The 21,752-nt window shown below is 46.1% G+C and overlaps 2 protein-coding genes and 1 long non-coding RNA gene across 3 annotated transcripts; 1 reads left to right on the top strand and 2 right to left on the bottom strand.

The window, feature by feature from the left end:
* Window positions 1-1,544: 1,544 nt before the first annotated feature.
* LOC135806505 (small ribosomal subunit protein uS7m-like) lies at window positions 1,545-19,009 on the bottom strand. Its single transcript, XM_065320692.1, has 6 exons — window positions 18,653-19,009; window positions 14,128-14,191; window positions 11,711-11,745; window positions 9,494-9,626; window positions 9,125-9,265; window positions 1,545-1,800 (listed from the first exon to the last, which is right to left on the bottom strand). The coding sequence occupies exons 1-6, from the start codon at window positions 18,877-18,879 to the stop codon at window positions 1,720-1,722; spliced, it is 681 nt and encodes a 226-aa protein (XP_065176764.1). The 5' UTR covers window positions 18,880-19,009; the 3' UTR covers window positions 1,545-1,719.
* Window positions 16,251-18,073, bottom strand: LOC135806504 (uncharacterized). The gene is made up of 2 exons (XR_010551236.1): window positions 17,536-18,073; window positions 16,251-16,579 (listed from the first exon to the last, which is right to left on the bottom strand). It is a non-coding gene; the product is annotated as an uncharacterized LOC135806504 (long non-coding RNA).
* A 403-nt stretch (window positions 19,010-19,412) lies between the features above and the next one.
* Window positions 19,413-21,526, top strand: LOC135806502 (ATP-dependent RNA helicase DDX19A-like). The gene has a single exon (XM_065320691.1). The coding sequence runs from the start codon at window positions 19,554-19,556 to the stop codon at window positions 21,060-21,062; it is 1,509 nt and encodes a 502-aa protein (XP_065176763.1). The 5' UTR covers window positions 19,413-19,553; the 3' UTR covers window positions 21,063-21,526.
* The last annotated feature ends 226 nt before the right edge of the window (window positions 21,527-21,752 follow it).

Here is a 21,752-nt window from a genome sequence, read left to right as displayed (position 1 = left end):
CATAATATTATAATTATACAAAGGCAATTGTCTTCCATGTAAATGTACACAAATGTTTTGGTCAAAGCAGGACGATTGGACAGCCTGGTATGTAGTTACTGTTGCTTTTCACGAATCATGATCCAGCCCAGTGCTAGGGCGCGTTTGGTTGGTACGAACTAGAACAGGATTCACCAGAACAGCGCGTTTGGTTGGGACTGCACCTGTTCTGGGTCGGCCAGAACATGTTCTGCTTGCTCCGGCCTCGAGGCCGGAGCAGACCGAGCAGTTTCACTTTTTCACAGTGAAACCTGGCGGGAACATCGATTTTGTTCCCAAATGATCACGTGCATACGCTTTTGGGTTGGACTCGTCATACCGTACTAAGTGACCATGGTGACCCATTCACATTTTGAAGGATGCACCAAGTTTGGCACATTTTTCCACAAAAATGTGCTCTGTTGCATTTATACGACTCCCTGACATGATGTATGTCTGCTGGGATTGAGCATAATTGTGTTCTAGTAATAGTAGTATACAATGCTACTGCTAGCCTGCTTTCATACATGCAATGTATCCGCTTCCACAATAAACACGAGCTACTGTGTGTGCATGTATACTGATAACCACTTTGCGGAGTAGATCTACAACTGTACTACCGCTACTGCCATGATCGACAATGCAACATTGCTGCTTGTAAACCCAAAATTGAGTCCTTGCACTGGTCTGCGCTCTGCAATGTAACTATAACCCTATGAGGCGATGTACACCTGATGGGCCACACTACATAATTGTAGACGTTCACATCTCCCCCTGCCCAGTGAGCCGAAAAATGCAGCCTGTGCCGGTGGATAACCCTCTGCCAACAACACACACCTACATGTATGTAGCTACATTGCCTGCGCATGTATGTACACACAGACTAAGATTTCGGTGCCAATGGTCAAATGGGCTTCAACAAAGAGTACCAAGAGTCTATATAATACTCTTGAGAGTACTTGTAGCGGGTCCAACAAACTTTCAAAATTCACCTCAAATACTGGTAACGGTTAACGGGTCATACAGTACACTGGGGTTACACGTGAATGTTCAACCCGTGTTGGAACTCTGTACAGCTACTAGTACATGAATAGGGATGGCCTGAAGGTAATACCAAGAGTACATGATAATACCGATATGCCGACAAAAGTCTGCTTCTAGAGTTCTGTATGTTCACTGGACTAGACAAGTTAGCAATGGAACTTGTGTCTCTTGGCTCTGCCCTTGTGGTATCGATCTTCTTGCAAGGATTCAGCAACATAGCCTGTGGTCACTGGACTACATCGGTGCATAATTTCAAATTTGCTTGTGCATTGTTGTTCAATCCTGGCATGAACTACACACAAGTACAGGAGTACAATTTCAACCCCGGGTCCAGCACAATGCATCATGTAAATGCTCCAGTCAATCTGTATTCATAGCAGGTTGAAAACTCTCGGCCATAATCAATACAGCACGCGTGCACACACACACACTTACACATACTCACACTCACACACACACACACACAGACGCTGGGACAGGACTTAGAACTAAAGCTGTACAGTATTTACAATTGGAAAGCAAATCAAGTGTTTCGTGAACACCAGCAATAAGTAGCTATTATCACGAGGATTAGCTAAAAGCAATGGCAGAATGCTTGTTGTGAGTCAAGCACCAGCAGCAGCGTGAAGTATTACCACCAGCGATACTGTGTGTGTATTACCACCAGCGATAATGTGCAAAGGCACGGTTGTTGTAGGCTATTTTGTGGAAGTCTTCCTTTTTCTTGATGGCAGCTCCCTGGAAAGAAAATTGAGAGGAGGAAAACACAGTACATTTTTTTTAAGCGGTTGAACCCCAAAGCAAACACCGGCAGCAGCTACAGCACGCAAACGATAGAAAGGGTGAAGAACCGTTGATCTGCCCCCACTCCTATTCCGGTAATGCCAACAGGCAATAATAATGATAATAACATGTAGGTTACTCGGAAGTCGGAACTCTTCTGACATTTCATGCATCTTCGTAGCACTGATCCCAATAATAAGTGAGTGCGTTCAATGTTGATGCAAGAAATCAGTGCCGTCAAGCACACCACCAGTAAGAGCGTGCAGCTTCTGACTTTTTCAGCATGTGTTTCTCATGGCGAAATTCCTCGATTACATTCTAGTTTGTGTAGATATGCGACAGGAAGTGGCGTAGTGCATGCATCCAAGAGTACATAAACAAGAATGTGCAACTCCGCAGCTGGTATGGTACACAGCAGATTTTTTTTGTTGATGTCACCTTTTTCAGAACTTGTGATGCATATAGTACAAAGCATGCGCTGAGAGACGACCTTCATCGTGAGTTTGTGTTTGTCGCTTTCGTAACTTACTCTCCTGCCTCTGAAGCTTTTTAGTAGCAGTAAGTTTTTACTGTACTCATAGTGCAAGCTTAGTGAAAACCTGCCGAGTTCACACGGCCACAGGCTGGCAATGCATGCCTCGCACAGTGGGACTCCTGATCTCCAGAAAAGTTGACGTCAACAGGAAGGTTCCACCGTGGGCTAAACCAAATGGAGTTGTTGTTGTCGTTACTTTATTTTACTTCACCAGAATTACAGGTAGTAGAATGCCTTCTCACTAGACCAGGTCTAGTTCTCACAAATGATGAAGAATGTGAATGAACATGCTAAAGCTAATGAAAAACAAGAAATAGAAAATATGAGAAAAACTTGTTTTATATTTTATTTGAAACTCGGGTATTGAGCCAATAATAAAAGTAGAAAGGAAAAGTTCAGCCCTCACCATCGTCTACACGGATTTCAAAAGCGTCGACCTCCATTTTGAAAACATGGTGGCTGGCGGCGCTACCTGTAGGCGCACGTGCCCCCCGCGTGTCTTAGCGCGAGCTTCGAGCTAAAGATCATGTCGCCCACTCATTTTCCTGTGTTTCCCCATTTCTTCGAACACGCTCAGCTTTTTGCTTCGCTCGTGCTTCAGCTCCACGCTGTAGTCTGAGTTTAGTTCTCTTGTCTTCTTCCAGCAGAATACTGCAAACTCTACAGCGCATCGAGCTTCTCCTAGAAGAGTTTCTTTTGCGTCGAGACAGACTTTCGATCGTTTCAGTCCTACATGTATCTTGCCGTCGTCTCATGAGCGCCCGAAAGCAACAGTATCTATTTTCTTGTCGTTCCATTTTCTGGCGAACTCACTCATCTACTACTTCTTCCTTTATGAAAGCTTCAGGTGGCTGAGTTCTCCCACTAGCGACAATCATGTGTTGGAAAAGAACAGGATATTACTAAGGTATGTACAATGTACAGCCAGTGCAGTGATGCCAGTGTACTGCACTGCAAAAAGCACCTGCATGCACTGCGCGTAGTTGTTGTTTGTTTCGTCGAGAAAGAGTCCCTTTGATCCCGTTCGCACTCGCGCGGGCCGCGAGGGCGCAGCACGGAAACGGGTCTATTGAATTCATTTCTTGGTCGATTTTGACAACCAATACGTCGTTGTTTTTCTTTTTTCACTGGCTATCCTTTTCCCGCTTCCGAATTGCGATGCCGTCCACCTGGAAAGCCTTGAAGTGAAACGAGTGGAGGCCGGTTTCGGAGGTAATTTTCGGCCAAACGGCAATCAAATCGAAAAATTCGAAGCGGACGATCTGTTGGTATCTATCGAAAGAAGACGTTAGTCCATAAAAAAATCTTTGGAAACTACACCGTATGAACCAAGGAATTACGGTAAGTTTGAGAATTTTGGTACGTTAGCTGTACGCTGATTGGTCGATTAGCGCGACCGTTGACAAACGGGCGAGTGACGTTTTGTACAGCGTTGGTGAGGGCTGAAGTTGTTGCACTTTCTGACTGTATATAGTATCTAGTTACATGTATAGTGGTGGAGAGTTACTCTTAAACAGTATTTGTATGAGTTGGACACTCTTGTTTATGTAGCAATAAGCAAAGCGGACATTGGACGTAGTAATCAACAAGAATAAAATATGGACAATAAAATTTGCTAACCGTATTTTTTGCAGCGGAATTTAAATGGCGATTTTCTCGAATTTTTTCATAAAAGCTGTGGTCAGGTTTTAGAGCGCTCTGGCTCATACAATTATTAGAGAGGTTCCGCATAACGTAATTACGTTAGTAAAAAACGTAGTCGATCTAAGGAAAGTCTTACGTAAACTGCATGCGCATCTGTGTTCCGCCATACGGAGTTTTCAAATCACGTAGCTGCCCTTGGCAACTCCAAACGCGGCAGTGTACGACCAGATCGACCTGGGGAGAGTCATAAATTTGTACCCCAATCCACTTACGGACCAGCTACGTTATCAGAGCCCTATCTACGTACTCTACGTAGACAACTTTCCGTAAGTGGAGTGTAAACTCGCGAATTCACGGGTTTTTCCCCCGCCCACTAACGTAAAGTTGCTCAACTTTAGGGTTCACGGCTTGCCACTAAAAGCACCCGTCACGTGCGCCTCCATTTTGGATTATGGACGCGCGCTACAGGCCGCGACAGCGCCTATCGAAGTAAAAAAATATCGACTCGAAGTCTAGCCGGAGAGCGTACTTTTTGAATTTTTCCTTGGCTTCAGTGGCTTCACTTCACTCGGGCTTTGCATTTTTCTGACTGACCTGGACTTGATGATGGCGGCGGTGGCGGTCTTGGCGAAAGATCCAGTTCCATCTGAGACACTCTGTCGTCTTTTCTTATCTGCTGAGGTTCTGGCAAAGCGCAGCTGCATTGAAACCCGACTAGATGTAGCTGCACGCATCCTTTGTTTGCCCTGCAAATCTCGATCTGTTGCTCTTCTTGCTGTTTGGCCGCTGATGCCATGGAAGAAAATATTCTTCCTGTAAAGAGGCCGAAACTGAGCTAGGGCACGTCAAGATATGTAGGGTATACAAAGAAAAAGAAATGTCATGGTCGTTTCAGCAGCTCACGACAGCCAACACGCTCCATCGTCGGGATTGGAAGTATCCAGCACGGCTGTTCCGAGCGCTGCTGCTCTTGTTATTCTTCTTCTTCAGAAATTCTCCACACCTTGTCGGCCAAAGTACGCGCGCGTGCACGGAAAATAGATGCGCTGAGCCGTTTCTTGTTCGATTTTGACAAATAATGGCTTGTTGTTTTGCTCTCGACCTTGGCTATCCTTCTACCGTTCAGTATTTTACGGAAACGCAACGGCTCCCCCTGTTTTTTTAGCCGAACTTTGGCCAAAGTTACTGGAAAATCCGGAACTCGTTTGAAAAAATACGAACGGTGGAAGTCTTGGAACGTCTTTCGTGCGTGTGGATTCAAAAATTCAGGCAGTTTGAGCCAACCGTAATGAATCCCGTAGAGTTGAAAGTGAGTGATATTGATGGGAAAATGCGATTTGAGCACTGACCGATTGTGTGGGACAGTATATGCACGCGCCTGTCACGTGCATGATGTAGCTGGCGACACTAGCATGCCAATCCGTGAACCCTAAACTTTACGTAGTGCAGAACCTCTCTACTATTGTTGATCATAGCTAGATTTCATTATTGAGACGTATTTCCCTGATGATTGTCTCTAGAAAATCGGTTAGGAAATTGTATTATCTGTGTTAGTGGACACCAACGTCTTCGTTAGTTGCCCGCGACGCTGATGAATTGGACAAATTCTATTCCGACTTGAATAGTGCATATAATCAAATAAAATCGTCAGCTATCGTCCTCTTCGCTGGAGACTTCAATGCTAAGGTTGGGAAAAAGTCGGATGCAAGAGAAACATGTTGTGGGAGGCATGGTAGAGGGAAAAGGAACCTGAGTGGCCAAAGCCTGATAGACTTTTGCCATGCTAGTGACTTGTTCATCTGTAACACTGCCTTTCAGCATAATGCACGGCATGTGACTACTTGGACAGGACATCGCAGGGATGGAGCCAGTGGAGCTACTGTTCCTGTGTATAACCAAATAGATTACGTGCTGTGTAAATCTACCCAGAGGCGGCTTCTCCTTGACAGTCGTAGCTATGGTGGATGCACCCTCTCGTCTGACCACAGGCTCGTTGTTGCGCGGTTGGACCTCCAGAGGCTATATGGAATATTTGGACAGAGGAAGAAAGATGATCTGCAGGCGCCTAAGTTCAACACATTCAAACTAGCCGAAGGACAAGTCCAAGAGGAATATGCTGAGAAGTTGGCCAGTGAGCTGCTAGCTGCCGATCAGGTCCAAGGCAATACCGGCCTGCAGGAAAGATCCCGGAGGCTTATGGAAGTGGTCAGGAGTGCAGCAGGTGATGTCCTTGGCACAGTCCAGCAGAAAACTCGTCGCAAAGCACCAGGTCATGAAATTGAGCTGCTGTCCCTGGAACAGAGATCACTGCGGATCAGCATTGGTAGCACTAACAACCCTGACACCAAAGCATCTCTCAAGACGAAACGAAACAGAATCCTTCACGCTATAAGAACAAAATGCCGAGACAATGCAGAGAAAATTATGCAAGAGAGAGCAGCGGAAGTCGAGAGGTTGAAGAATGGAGCACGGATGTTCAAAGCAGTCCAGCTGATGACCAGAAAGCCAAGCCGAAAGCCCATTGTACATGACCAGAATGGTCGCTTCATAGCCGATGACCAGGAGGCGGCATCTGCGGTCCGGAGCCACTTCCATGACCAGTTTCGTGGGAATGTGGATGCAGGCGTCGAGCCATTCACCGGTCGCCCAAGAAGCCTCCAAAGACAAATCTCATCTGCTGAGGTCTCCAACGCACTGAAAAAACTGAATAATGGAAGGTCCCCTGGCCCAGATGGAGTCCCAGGCGAACTCTTGAAATATGGAAGAGAAAACCTAGCACCTCACATTGCCTGTCTGTTCAACAGCATGTTTACAACTCACCAGCACCTTGACCTGGGATGTGGCACACTGGTACTGTTGCAGAAACCAGGAAAGACGGTTGGACCACCTGGAAATCTGCGCCCTATTGTCCTCCTTACATCATTACGCAAAACGCTCTCCATTATTACATTGCGAAGAATATCGTCGAAAGTCGGTGAGTACTTGTCTCCGACGCAGAGTGGTTTCAGAGCAGGCCGATCTACAGCGGACCTTGTTTGGAGCCACAGATGGTTTGCAGCAACATGTCAGCATTATCGGCGGGAAATGACCATTCTTGGAATCGACATGTCCAAAGCATTCGACTGTATACATCGTGACAAACTGTTGACAGTTCTCGAGTCTTTCCTGACGGAGGATGATGTTCGGCTGGTTAGAGTGCTGTTGACCAACACAACTCTGCAGGTACGCATCGGCAGGGCAGTATCAGAGTCCCTTGAAACTACAATTGGCACCCCGCAGGGTGATTCTCTCTCCCCGGTGTTGTTTGTTATATACTTAGAGGCAGCACTGAGAGATCTGAGGAGCACCCAGGTGGCACGAAACAGACCGCCAATGGATCAAAGCATCAACATTCCATTTGAGCTTGTCTACGCAGATGACACTGATTTCATAAGCCTTAGTCGTCAATGGCTCACAGAGCTCGAACCGGTCATAGACCACACTCTTGGGCAGTGGGCCCTGAGAGTCAACAACACCAAAACTGAGTGGACAGAGCTGGGTCGATCTGTAGACAGAATTGACGAGCGCTGGAGGACATCCCGAAAGCTGGGCTCACTCCTGGGCGACATTGAGGATGTGACACGTCGCAGGCAATTGGCCGAGGCTGCCTTCCGATCCATGTGGTCTCTTTGGAAGCGCCGAGGACTGATCCGAGAGCCTCTGCGTATGAGGTTGTACTGCGCCTTTATCATGCCGATACTTCTCTATAATTCAGGCACCTGGGGCCTGACGGTTGCTAGCGAACGCTCCCTGGACGCTTTCCATAGAAGGCAACTCAGGTCACTTCTCGGCATCACATGGCCACAAAAGATTAGTAATTTGGCGTTGTATGCCCGATGTGGAGTGGAGCCGGTGTCAGACTTGATCCGAAATTCACGCTGGAGTCTATTCGGGCATGTGCTTCGCCTGGGTAAGGACACGCCAGCACGATTGAGCATGGAGCAATACTTTCAGGCACCCGAGGGGAGGTACCGTGGGAGGCCGAGGGTGACACTACCAATAAAGCTCCACACCGATCTGTCCCAGTTGAACAATGGGCACCTGCGGAGTGTTGAGGACTTGCGCCGTCTGGAGCGGATTGCTGTGGACCGTCCAGCATGGAACGCGCTGGTGAAGAGTGTTTGTGCACACCCTCGTCACGAGTAGAAACAGCCATGGCACCCTTATAAACTCATAACAACCATTCTATAATAATATTACTATTTGAATCTTTTAATAATTATCTGGCAACTCAACCTCATACGTATAATTATCTGGCCACCCATTGACCATGATGCTACATGAGGAGACAATAGTGATGACATTTTTCCAATGAGACCAATTTTATGACGCTCCATGTTACTGAAGGACTAACTTCGATCATTGGTTTTGTAGAGCCCCATTCTCTAGGAGCTGTCTACATCTGCTTTGTTTCAATGTCCAGCATAAGCGAACGTGTGGGTCAAGCATAACTGCTTGGTTGACGCTGCCGCGGGAATGCGTATAATAATAAATAATAATAAGTGGACAGTATAGCGTAACTTGCATTTCCTTGGTTCTTTCTCTTTTGTATAAAGTTTATTATCCACATTTTTATTCACTCAGAAAGTGGTGGACATCACGCAACTGCATTGTAAATAAAAGGGGGTTTGTCAACTGACCACCGTTCTATTCAGTTGCTATTCACTCTTGGCGCATGCGCTGGATGAAAAATTATTTTACTAGTGATGTCGAAAAATTATGACGTTTCTGGCCTGTCACCCATCATTCTGACGATGGGAGACTGGCCCGAAACGTCATATTTTTCATATTTTTTTATTCTTGTTGATTACTACGTCCAATGTCCGCTTCGCTGATTCTGCTAATTGCTACAATAAAGTTATAGTCTCCGCGTCGCCTATTCTTGTTTATGTACGCTTGTCTCCTGATACAACCGAGCTGCAGTTGGCAGCAGGAGACCTGCGTCAATATTGCGTGTACACACTGCATCATTTAATAACGGGAAATTTTCCACGACAGCAACCCATTCGAGCCGCACAATTTTAATTTCATGTACTCTTAGTGTGGCCTGTAGCCACTCACCTGGTTATCATATGCCAGGAGTATTTCCTCTGACAAGCGAGCCTGCATGGGATTTTTCTGGTGTGGCTTGTTGCGGGCCACATCAATCATCCAATCAAAGGCAAAGTAACGCCGGCGTGCATCAGGGAAAGGAACAGGAACCTGCATAAGCAGCAACAGTACAAGAGCCAAGCAAAACTAACACAAAGAACAGCTACACCACCCATTACAACAAACTCCGCAAACTCGAGCAGCATTACCTCCTCTCATACTCTGGTGTTCTCTCCAGAATGTCTGGAACAAAGCCATAACCATGTTCATGCAATACAACAATACTGAGTTGAACCAATGCAGAAGCACAGTAAAATTGGTGAGAGAGAGCATTCTTACCAAGAAGACCTTTCCACCACGCTTCAATGTGTTAAAACCCATCAGTGGCTTGCAGTTCTCGACGGCTTGCCGAAAAATGACGCGGGGATCAAGCTCGATATTCTCTTTGGCCTCTGGCTTGGCTTTATCATACCTACACGCATGGTTTCCAGTAGACAGGGAAACAGATGTATCTTTTATAGAAAAATCAGAACAAATATCATGCTCAATGGTACTATGTAGTGGTGAAACGAATATCAAAACCCAGTAGCCGAATATTCTTCGGCTTAACGAACGAACGAATATTCTTTCTTTAACACGGATGACATCACATGCCCTCCTCTCAGTCATTTTTTTCGGATATTGTCACTATCATTAGGCATGACGAACGAAGGCATTATATTTCTCCATCATTTCTAGGTAATTTTTCACAAAAATCCCCAGCTGAAGTGCCTTTCACAGGCTCAAAAACAGCGCTTGAGACATGATTTTCGTTCGAGCGCCATACCTCCCCTCCAGGACCTCAGACTGCGTTCGGGTGGCCTCTAAACAACAGCTGAGAGTTTGCTAATGCCGATAGATCTTTCAATGAAGCGATTCGGTCAAGTATTCACGAAGTTACAAAAGTTTGAAGTCGCCCGGTTGATTCTGCATACCGGGTTAACGAATATTCGCCATGAGAAATATTCGTTCGAATGTGTCAAACCGAACGAATATTCGAACATTCGGTATATTCGTTTCACCACTAGTACTATGACGTTAAATTTGCCTGTGAACGGTGGCAGTCATAGAGCATTGAAGATGAGCCTTCATAAAGGGATAGAAAAGGTGACAACTTGCAACACTCCCCAAACCTATCACCCAACAACAACTGACTTCAAACAAAAGAATACCGTAGTGTCTAGCATTAAAGTCTAGAAGATTGTTTTAAATACAAGCCTGTTTTCCAAGATACACTAGGGACGTTTAGCATTGCGAAAATTCGAACTTTCGGTGGCGGGGGTATTTCGCGAAAATCTATTTCGAAAAAGAAAACTTGTGAGGATTAACAATGCGAAATGACTTTTTCTCGAAGTTATTTGAATCTTATAGTACCGTACCGTATATGCAGCTCAGTCTCAAGCAGGGGGCTGTAAATGCACTACTCCCTGTAGTCAAATGCATAGCGAGGAAAGAGAAAGTTACTTTCACAAATCACTGCAACTTCGCGTCCAAGTTTTGTTTCTGTACTCATTCCCAGAGAATTTTCTTTCGAACTTTCGTGTTGCTAAACATCCCTACTGTCGGCACATAAGCCTGATATGAATAGAAGCCCAGCCCTGACATCGGCTTCTACAAGAATAAGCCCGCCTTTAATACGCGACATAACAGTATTCCGGGTTTGAACAAGGATGAAAAGAGGTACCTCAAGAGCTCAAAAATACAATATTAAATGTGATGGCATACATACATACATACTAATACATACCTAATAATATTAATATTGTGTCCAATCAAAGAATCATGAAAACTATTTGCTTACAAATACAATTATCAAGGCAAAATGCTTGAGCAGGAACATAGAGGTGGACTAGTATTTGGGATGCTACACTGCACCAATTAGACAAAAAAGCTACAGTCGACCTACCCTTATACGTCATAATGCATGGATTTTGTTCATTTTTCACACTCTTCTTACCACTCAAGCGGCGTCTGATTCTTTTGTATATCAAGAGTGCATAAACAAGAGCATGCAACTGTGGGTCAGTGCTGCCTTCATTACGTAACATTACGTAACTTGCCTCCATCACGCTCTGAAAGAAGGTACTCAAACCCATAATTGTTTTGTATGAGCCCATCTGGTTTTGCTCGATTCATTCCAGCACCTACGCAATCTCTAAATTCTGGCGCGTGAACTCCAGTTCCGTTCGAAAGTTCATTTCAAACCAGAGGGAAAGTGCGATGTTTGATTTTCCGAGAATGATATAATGAAGGCAGGGCGCCGCGAAATCTGGCCCATAGAAAAGAGATCACAGTTGCACACTCTTGTTTACGGACTCTTGATAATAGTGTACACACTTCTAGGAAGTATATCCACCCACTGTCTTGAAGTGCTTTCGTTCAACAGAAACTCCTTATAATGCGAGTAAAAAGTCATGAAGTTTCCGTTTCCGGAGGAGTACCAATATAACTGCAGTGCGACTACATGCTTATTTTCCTTACAATTCAATCAAATACATAGCTGCCGAAGCCACTTACTTTTGTAACTGCCTCCGCTTGATGATAAGCAGCGTCTGGATATGATCACAAAAATGTACATGTACATCAATATGACCAAAGGCACATATGTAATACAGTAAAACCTGTGACCAACGACCACCCCTTGGGGCCAGAGAAAGCGGTCTTTTGTGGCAGGTGGTCCTTAGATAGAGTTTGCACCGCACTACCATAATTATATGGAATGTGAGACCGCCCGTGCCTGGCGAAGTGGTCTGTAGTACCAGGCTGGTCGTTAGTCACGGTGGTCTTTAGTTACAGGTTTTACTGCAGTAGGTAAACAGAAACAACGCACATTTATCTAGCGGTTGCCATGTGAAATGAAGGAACAAGTACAGCACACTGATCCATACATGTACTGTCCCCAAACCTTTCAGGCAAAAATCCACCCAGGCTGTGTGCACATGAGAACTTTCAACCCAGGTGGTTGAAAAGTCAGCCCGGGACCAAGCAAATGGGTTGTTCACATTAATTAGTTAATTCAACTTGAGCGGTGGATAGTGGCCATATGATTAGTGCCGTAGTAAACTTCCAGGAATGCTCATGACAATTTAAAACCTGGATAAATATCTTAACCTCCCTCAATATGCAGGGTCGAGAATATCTCATCACAGCCAAGGCATAGACAACCGGTGCACATGCTGGGGTGAAAACTGCCACATGCACACACACAACTTTGGACCTTTGGAAAGCCCATCGCCGAAGGCGATGATAGCTATTAGGCGAGGCAGTAGTTCTTGTGTCGGGACAAATCATTCGGACGGCGAAAGTCGCGGCCGCAGACACAGACGAATACTCTTGGTTGGGGCACACACACACACACACACACACACACAAACACAAACATGCACATGCACACACACGCACGCACGCACACACACGCCTGGTCCTGGTATACACTGCCATGTAGGTCACGTGTTTCTCGTTGAGCGAGACGGAGACGAGAGGAGACATGAGCGTTGGTGACAGGATAAGTCGTTTCGCTTTTTGCAATGCCTCTGGCAATTCTAACATTGCAATCGGAACTTGTCCCTTTCATCAGCAGTTGGGCGCCTGGTGGATCGGTTGCAGTTGTGGATAGCAAAGCCCCGGATCAACTTGCAGCAACGCTCACAAATGGGACAGTGAGCGGTACAGCACGGTTTCCGAACACATAGGCGTCCAGGTGAAGAGCTCGTGGCATTGGCAACATTCGGGGCAGAACTGGACTGGGCACAGCGATGGACTGCAATGCCACCCGCACTCTGAAACCATCGGTGACACTGGGAGCACTGACGGCTGTTGGCTTGCTGCTGGACTGGTTTACGCCGTTCCATGATGCACTTGTGGCGGGCGATATCTTGCTGCCGAGCAAATGAACGCTGGCACACCTCGCAGACTATCTCCCGGGCCGGTTTCTGAGCCGGTTGTATTGCTCGATAAGCTTGCCGCAACTCAGATCGTTCCTGCGCTGTGTCAAACCATGACTCGTCGGCGATGTTTATTCGTCGCAGGTCTCTCCATCGTTTCCGCGGGCCACAAGCTGGACGTGGCGGCAGCAATGTGCCAAACAACAACATCCGCGGCATCCGCTCCTCAGGCATGCGTACCACGTGCCCAAGCCATTCCAGTTTTCTCTGCATGAGGTGGTCGGGGATATCTAGTGGGTTTGCTGCATTCCATGTTTTCAGGATGGTGTCCTTGGCTATCTTCAAGTCCCACACATCCCGCTGTGCAACACTCATGATAGAAAGAAGCGACCGGTAGTAGAAGGATGTGATCCGTTGCACATCACTTTGCAGCGGTACCCACGTCTCCGCACAGTAGAGCAGTAAGGACAGAACACAGGCCTCGAAAACCAGGTGCTTGGTGCGCAGAGAGAGATTGCGGTCATTGAAGACAGCATGACGGAGCGCTCCAAAAGCACGGGAGGCAGATGAAACACGGGTCAATACATCTTTGTGAGGTCGGCCAGAATCAAGGATAACAGCACCCAGTCCCAGGTACCGGAACTTACGCACACATTCCAATGTGCCATTCTTCACAGGAAGAGGAAGTCGGTCATCATTCGTGATACCATAGCCAACAGCCATAAATTCGGTCTTGTCCAGATTGACGGTCAGACCAAATGCAGACGAGACATCGATGAACATATCCAGAGCAAGAGCAGCAGCAGTACGGGCAAACAGTGCAGAGTCGTCAGCGAACTGGCAATCGTTGATGGTACACACACACACACGCACGCACGCGCGCACACACACACACACATATACACACAGCTTAGGCCAAAGGAGAGGGGAGCTGTTGTCTTCCTCGTGTATTGTATCCAGGAGAAGGCAAAAAAGCAGAGCAGAGGCACCGAGAACACGACACAGCCATACCGACACAGGAAAACTAATAGACACCAGCACATAGCTCACCTTTGTGACAATCTCCCGTGCTATTGCTTTCTTTCCACTAATCATCATCTGGTTGACAAATTTACTGCATGCAGGAATCGCACAAAAACACACATAATGATACAAATCCTTCCCCTAAGTGATCCGAAACATCTCCCCACCAGATGTTACTGTTACATACAGTGAAACCTGTCTATTAAAGGCGACCACTCAAGGGACAAGAAGTGGTCACCTTGGCCAGGTGGTCTTCTTATCCAGGTTCAGTGGGTCACGTTCAGTGAACATATTCACTTTTTGTATACATAATACATATACTTTTCTCAAGGTTTGGAGACTCCACTGTAGCCAATACTTGAATCCACACATCCTGTACACACACCTTGTACACACTCTCTCTAACGGTCCCTAGGCTACACTGCAATTGATATACATTAGCTCAAATTTTCGGGCAAGGCCCATCATCAGGAATAAGTCTACTGTAGACAGAACAGGGGTTTATATATATGTGACAAGTACTAGTGGCCAAAGTGTGATGGTATAGCGTAAATGTTGCAATACCACAGGATTTAAAGGGGAACTCCACGAAAAAATGAAACTTTGATAGCCTGTAGAGTTTCGGGCGCTGAGTCGAATGGTCTTGGTCCGAAGTCTCTACGACGAAGCTTTCTTGAGATATTTCAATTTTAGCCACGCCCCATACCAATGTATGTGTGACGTCATTGTGGCAATGTGCGAAAATACTTGGATTTTGAATCTCACTTTCTTCAGGACGAAAGTCACTTCAGAAAGTAGTTTGCCAAGTCGCCTGAGCCGCTGCAATGCCAAATTGTTGTGTTGTTGATTGTGCCAGTATCACATCATCCTCCTGGGGTTAGTTTTCTCAAATTCCCAAAGGATGGAGACCTGGCAAAGCGCCGAGATGTTGCAATGCGTCGTGAAAATTTCAAGCCTATTTTCGCAGCACGAGCTATGTTTGCTCGCTGCATTTATGATCCAGAGGGACTTGAGAGCTGAGTTTTGACGAGTACGCCGTCCAGGAAAGCCCTCCAGCAAAGCGAACTCAACAAGCTGCAACTGAGAAAGCAGGGCGAGATACGTCCCATCAGGATCAGAAGAGTACATCACCCCATCAACTCCGACTGCAGCTAGCTGATGAACGATATTACCCCAGTAACTTTGCGCATACCAGTACTCAAACTGTGCACATCTGTCATCAACTGGGACGCAAACAGACAGACCCCCAGCAAGTACGAAGGTTACAGAACTGTTTGCTTGCGATGTGCAGGCAGCATGCACGACGAACTGTCTCACCAATCCTGCCAAACTGAACCAATGTAAGTTGATTGCGTGGATATGTCTCTATTTATAACAGCTACCCTACTTCTAGGCATGGTTGCATGAATACCATATCACTCAGAGCAGTTGTTAGAAGTCTGGACAGCCTTGGAATAGTGCAAGTAAAGTGAAACAAAAATATATTACACTCCGAGTTCCACGCTTGCGGGATCACCAGGCCAAAAAATCTAATTTCGAACAAGGAATGGGTTCTGGTTGTATGCGAAAGAAAAGTAAGTGAAGACCTATTGTGCAAGGAATACAGTGGGAACTACACATATCATACACATGCACTCACACCATCACCCACATGCGCGCGCGTGCGTGTGCGTGCACACACACAAACACAGCAACACACACACATACGCACCCACATACTCAAACTCACTCGCACGCACGCTAGCCTAAGGATAGTACATATGCTGTAGTAGTGGTATACTAAGTGAAATGACTATGTGTACATCTAATGACGCCGCCACTCCACGCCAGAAGACAACAAACATCTGCTGCAACATTTTTGCTCCCGTCTCTTATGGGCAACACAGGGAATGAAACGAACAATGCAATTGAGAACAAGAGTCGTCCTGTACGGTGAAGTTTCCATTTTCTCATACAGCAGTATATTGTCTAAGCAAGTGTGTTTTCTCCACATTCTTTTTGCCATGCAGGTATATCACAGTGTCATGCCAAACTACATTCTCAAACGCATTCGTTTCTCAATTCTGGGGATGATTGGACACGCACATCTCGCAGCTCTTGACGACGTCAATGTCAACCGTCGCCACAGCACAACCAAAAAGACCGCGATAGGAAGGTATAAAGTCCAGTTCTCAAAGCATAAAGAAGACTGTGGCCAAATAGAAAATTATACGACAGAAAGAGCTATGAGTATGTTGACAAGCTCATGTGTGAGGTGGTAGCGGTTGCAAATGGCAACCTCCATGTTCCTGCCTTGGAGAAGCGTGTTTCCCTGCCAAATTCCAGGTGGAAGCCTCCTGAGAAGGCTGAGGTGGTGCAGGATTTGGATATCTTTGCCTGATGGTATTCACAACGCAGGCTGGAAGACGACAACGAACGTGCTTGCCCAATTTGCCGTGTACATAGTGTGTACTGCCTGTGTGCCGCATAGCGTAGAGATCTACACAAACACAGAATATCATATGGAATGTGTATGATGAGTGCTTGTACACATACCACATTGCTGTACCGTAATAATTATTATAGTCAAATACTCATTTACTCTACATATGCGCTGTATTGCACCTACCGGTACCTACCTGCACTTTCAGTGCGCGCGCCATACTAATTTAGTGTCCACTGGTACAAAGATGGAGGGTCTTGTAGAATTTACCATAATTGCTGATTTCAAATTGAATTCCAATGATCTGGGGGATGAATACTGATTAGGACGCGTTCGATTACCTACTAGTACAGAGATGTCTTGGTCAGAAAGTACAGATTTCTTACTCTCCTGCCAGAATTTGTGCATTATTTTGGTGTACGCTTTCTTGACCCCACGCTTGTACGTTGCATGCCATGGTATACTAGAAAACGAGTTTATTGACAAAGTCTATCGCTTGAAACGATAAAGTATGGGTTCGGGTGTGATCAAAATTAATGCACCCATGGTGCTCATAAACTGTATGCAGTGCTCTCTTCACCAACAGAACACTACCTACCATACTTTGTAGATCTTGTACCAATCCAAGGGAAAATGACAAAGACAAATGTGAGTCATGCATGAAAACTTGTGATAGCACGGTCTATAGTACAGAACAACGTTGTTCGTGCTATGCCTGACAACAATAATTAGTTACACACAAAACATTACGCGCATCGATCCTCACAAGATAAGTCAAGGCATACTCGGAGCAAAGAGAAATTTGTTTGTGTCATGCATGAAACTTGTGATAACTACCAGTACAATGTCTTTCTTGTGCGACGCCTACTGTAGTGCGCCTGACAACAATAAATTTCCCCCAAAAAATAAGAATAAGTGTATCATGCTGATACGCGATCCTCACAAGTAATAATAATAATAATAATAATAATAATAATAAAAAGACAAGTCAAGGCAAACTAATTGAGGCTTACCTAATGTCAGACTCTTCTGTCACTGGCATTGGCGGCTTCTGCATGTCGAGATAACCTCGAAGAGCAGTGATGAGCACAGCCTAATGCAAGGATACGATCTCGTAATCTGCGAGGTCCGCTACGCAAGAAACCTTGGGCCGTCTTGTCGACAGCGACGGCAGCATCCTACCAGCAAAATCATTCCCGCGGGCTGGGCATGGCTATACACTTTTGTCCACGCTCGCACCAGTCGGAGTCCCAAACGAATCGAGATTCTGGTGGCCAAGCTACTCGTCTTCTGTCGGACGCAGCTGCTGACGCATCTTCTTCCTCCACATTTGTTACACGCGATTGCAGCTCCTCAGCAGAGTATCTGGGCTCCCTGCCCCAACCATACGCGGCGGTGGGCTGTTGGTCGTCCTCACTGGCCTCAGCACCGCTGCCTTCATTGCTGGGGACAGAGGATTGTTCGGAATCGCCCATCTTCCCTTGAAATACCAACTAAAATTAGTGCTTGTAGACTGGCGAAGAGAATCGACTTTGCCACAATGACGTAGGCAGCCCGTGATGATGTAACCAAATGGCCGCATGACGTCAGGGCGCGGCCCCCGTTTTTGCAATTTCAAAGTGAAATATCTCAAGAACGCTTCGTCGTAGAGACTTCGGACCAAGACCATTCGACTCAGCGCCCGAAACTCTACAGGCTATCAAAGTTTCATTTTTTCGTGGAGTTCCCCTTTAACCAGATGTTGTGCTACAATGTACGATCTTTCTTTCGAATGTACACCATGCACGAGCTATTGTGCTATGTACAGTGCATACACCTCTGCATCTGATGAGCCTTTTTTTATTATTTTGCAACTTTTACTTTTTCCACCTCTCGCATTATGGTTCTGGAAGTTGAACTGACACGAAACATAGATACCTATAAAAAATGATGGCCTTAGCAGCTGCTGCACTTTGACATACATATCATATACAGTAATGGGATCCATCTTCATGCATTGTCGCTCAGTGCAAACCTCTAACTACAGTAATGACCACCTGACACTAAAGATCGCTTTTTCTGGCCCCAAGGGGTGGTCGTTAGCTACAGGTTTACTGTAATTCAAGTGATAAACAGAGCGCCAGAACTTACGATATAACGCCATCGTAAAATACAGATGGATCTACTTCTGGACGTGCAGCAGTGGTACGAAGAGGCCGATACTGAACACCATCTTCACCACCAAAGTCGGTCCTCTTTACTCTTGTGGATGGTTTCGCGTTACGCTTGTGTTTACTTCTCGCCGTGCGACAGAAAATCACAGTTGGCGTTCTTAGCCCAGATGTGCATCTTAGAGTAGAGGTGAATGGCAACGCCATGTTTCCACTCTCTACCACCAACTCCAAAGACCAAATCACTGCATAATTACGTGAAACAATAGGACACCAGCGCTACGAAACTACAACGGTGCAACAATCATGTATCCAACAATAACCCAATGCAAAAATTGCTGTGAAAAAAAAACAGGAAGTCGAAAATATTAAATTCTTCCTTTAAATAATTACACATATTCAACATGTACACAGCCGGCTATCTCTCTCGGCTCGAATGTGTAGTCTACAGATCTGTAGAATCTGATCTACAGTGCTGGCAACTGAAATCCGACCCCCTTGCCGGCGCGCCGCCCCGGCAAGGGGGTCGGATTTCAGTTGCCAGCACTGTACGTCGAACCTATGCTGCACAGAGCTGTGCATGCAGCCTACTCCATGTTCGACGTTCTAACCAGGGAGTAGTACTACCGTACTCCCTGGTTCTAACGACGGTTTGTGCTACCAGTTTATACCGGTACGTTCTGCATAGATCTACGTACAAGAACACGCAAAACAAAAACTGACAAAAGGCATGCATTGCTTTTTTTCATTTTCAAATCTCTTCTTTCAGTTTGTTGAAACTGTCTTTGGTGAATTTCCACCGTAAATGTGTGATTGTCTCTTTCTCTGTTGATGCAAGAAGAAGATCAAAAAGAAACTTGTTCAAGCTTAGGGTTTATGCCATGGGCGACTGGGGTGATGCCGCAGATGCTCAAGAGAAAATCTTGAGTGCTAAAGTTGCTGGCCTTGGATTATCTGCCCCGTCTCCAGCCTCCACGCAAGACCAGAGTCATGCTGTGGCAACAGCTATTGGAGCCACCACCGTAGCAGCGGTCGCTCAGGATAAGTCATCAGCACCCGAAGGCGCTGCTGCGTCAACAACAGAAGATGATAAAAGCAAAGAAGAAACTCCATCTGCTGCTGAAACCTCATTATTGAACAAGCTACTACGTGAAAAGCTTGTTCCTAATACACAGCCCATCGAAGTTCAACGTGCTGACCCATCCAATCCACTATACTCTGTGAGATCATTTGAAGATCTGCATTTACGGAAGGAGGTTTTGCAGGGTGTTTACGGCATGGGTTTTAACCGACCATCGAAGATTCAGGAGACTGCCCTCCCTCTTCTGTTGGCTGATCCTCCACAGAATATGATTGCCCAGTCTCAGTCCGGAACTGGGAAGACTGCTGCATTTGTCTTGTCAATGATCAGTCGTGTTGATGAGACTAAGAGGCACCCACAGGCGTTGGCACTAGCCCCGACACTGGAGTTGGCTCTTCAAATCGGTGAAGTCTGTACGCAGATGGCCAAATTCTGCACCAACATTGGTGTCACTTATGCGATCAGAGGTCGTCATCCGCAGCCGCCAGTAACAGAGCAGATCGTCATCGGCACCCCGGGTACGGTTCTCGACTGGATATTCAAGAAGCGTGCGTTTGATGCCACAAAACTCAATATCTTTGTCCTTGACGAGGCCGACGTGATGATTTCCATGCAGGGACACCAAGACCAGTCGATGAGAATACGAAAGAAGCTCAGTCCACACGCTCAAATGCTGCTCTTCTCCGCCACATATGACCAGCCAGTGATGCAGTTTGCAGAGCACATGGTTAAGAATCCTGTTATCATCAAACTGAAACGACAAGAAGAGAGTTTGGACAACATCCGGCAAGTCTACGTAATGTGTCGCAACGAGCAAGAGAAGTATGAGTCACTCAGTAGCATCTACGGTCTAGTTAGTGTCGGTCAAGCTATGATCTTTTGCCAGACTCGCAAGTCAGCATCCTGGCTTGCAAAGAAGATGTCGGAAGATGGCCATGCCGTTGCCGTCCTTACTGGTGAACTTGCTGTGGAGCAGCGCATGGCAATCCTGGACAGGTTCCGCTCTGGCAAAGAGAAGCTACTCGTCACGACAAATGTATGCGCTCGTGGTATCGACGTGGACCAGGTGACGGTGGTTGTCAACTATGATGTGCCTGTCGACGTCGCCAACCAACACAAGCCTGACTTCGAGACATACTTACATCGGATTGGTCGAACAGGCCGATTTGGCAAGTCTGGCCTGGCTATCAACCTGGTGGATGGTCGTCGTTCCTTCAATACCCTAATGGAAATTGAGAAGCATTTTGGCCGTAAGATTGAGAAGATCGACATCAATGACACGGAGCAAGTTGAAAGTCTCGGTCAGTAGTTCGCCATTTTTGGCTGGCTGCTATTGCCATGCTGTGGAAAGTTGGATGCACGTCTTGCCGCTGATAAACTATGAGCATCATTTAGCTCCGTATGTGCTATTGGCCTGTAGTTGGCCTTGTGTGTTTGAGAATACTGTTACTATAAGTTTTGTAGCGCCAAAGCACAAACCCCTTCCATGGTGTGAATTCGATGAGAGATCTCTCCAAGGTGCTGTATGACACGAATTCAGGCCCCTCACTTCATACTCACATGGATACTGTGTCCACGCTGTAGGGAGATCCTCAAGACCTCAAGTTCGTCAACACTGGTAAAAGTCAAAGGGTGTGAATCAGAGAGTGATAGAATACCCGGTATTTTGCTAAAGAGTAGATTAACTTGAGAAGCATGTACATGTACTATAGGTGCATAGTATGTACAGGTAGAGCACTGCTCAAAGGAATCTGACTACATGTATGCAAGTCATTTTGCTATGAGACTGTGATGGTGCATGGCAAATATACTACTGTAGTATATTTTCAGGGTAGTGGTGTTCCTACGAATGCTGAAAAGTCAGTCTAATACAGTAGAGTCGCGCGCCCAAGAACGTTGTTTCCAAGGGGTTAGCCTTTTTTTTTTATAGGGGTTGGGACGTTCTTATTTCTCAGCAAGCTGGCTGTGTTCTTATAGCACGTTCTTAGAAACAATCCGC

The sequence above is a fragment of the Sycon ciliatum genome, chromosome 1 (assembly GCF_964019385.1).
Source record: "Sycon ciliatum chromosome 1, ocSycCili1.1, whole genome shotgun sequence".
Lineage (NCBI taxonomy): Eukaryota > Metazoa > Porifera > Calcarea > Leucosolenida > Sycettidae > Sycon > Sycon ciliatum.
This window is presented reverse-complemented; position numbering and strand designations above follow the sequence as displayed.

What these genes read in the sequence shown, in the direction of transcription:
- LOC135806505 (XM_065320692.1), bottom strand. Translation starts at nt 18,879, where the DNA reads ATGGCGTTGCCATTCACCTCTACTCTAAGATGCACATCTGGGCTAAGA. An exon ending in TTTTACGATGGCGTTATATC is followed by an intron (nt 14,192 to 18,652) that starts GTAAGTTCTGGC and finishes TCCTGCATGCAG; the next exon opens with TAAATTTGTCAACCAGATGA. An exon ending in AAGCGGAGGCAGTTACAAAA is followed by an intron (nt 9,627 to 11,710) that starts GTAAGTGGCTTC and finishes CCATGCGTGTAG; the next exon opens with GTATGATAAAGCCAAGCCAG.
- LOC135806502 (XM_065320691.1), top strand. Translation starts at nt 19,554, where the DNA reads ATGGGCGACTGGGGTGATGCCGCAGATGCTCAAGAGAAAATCTTGAGT.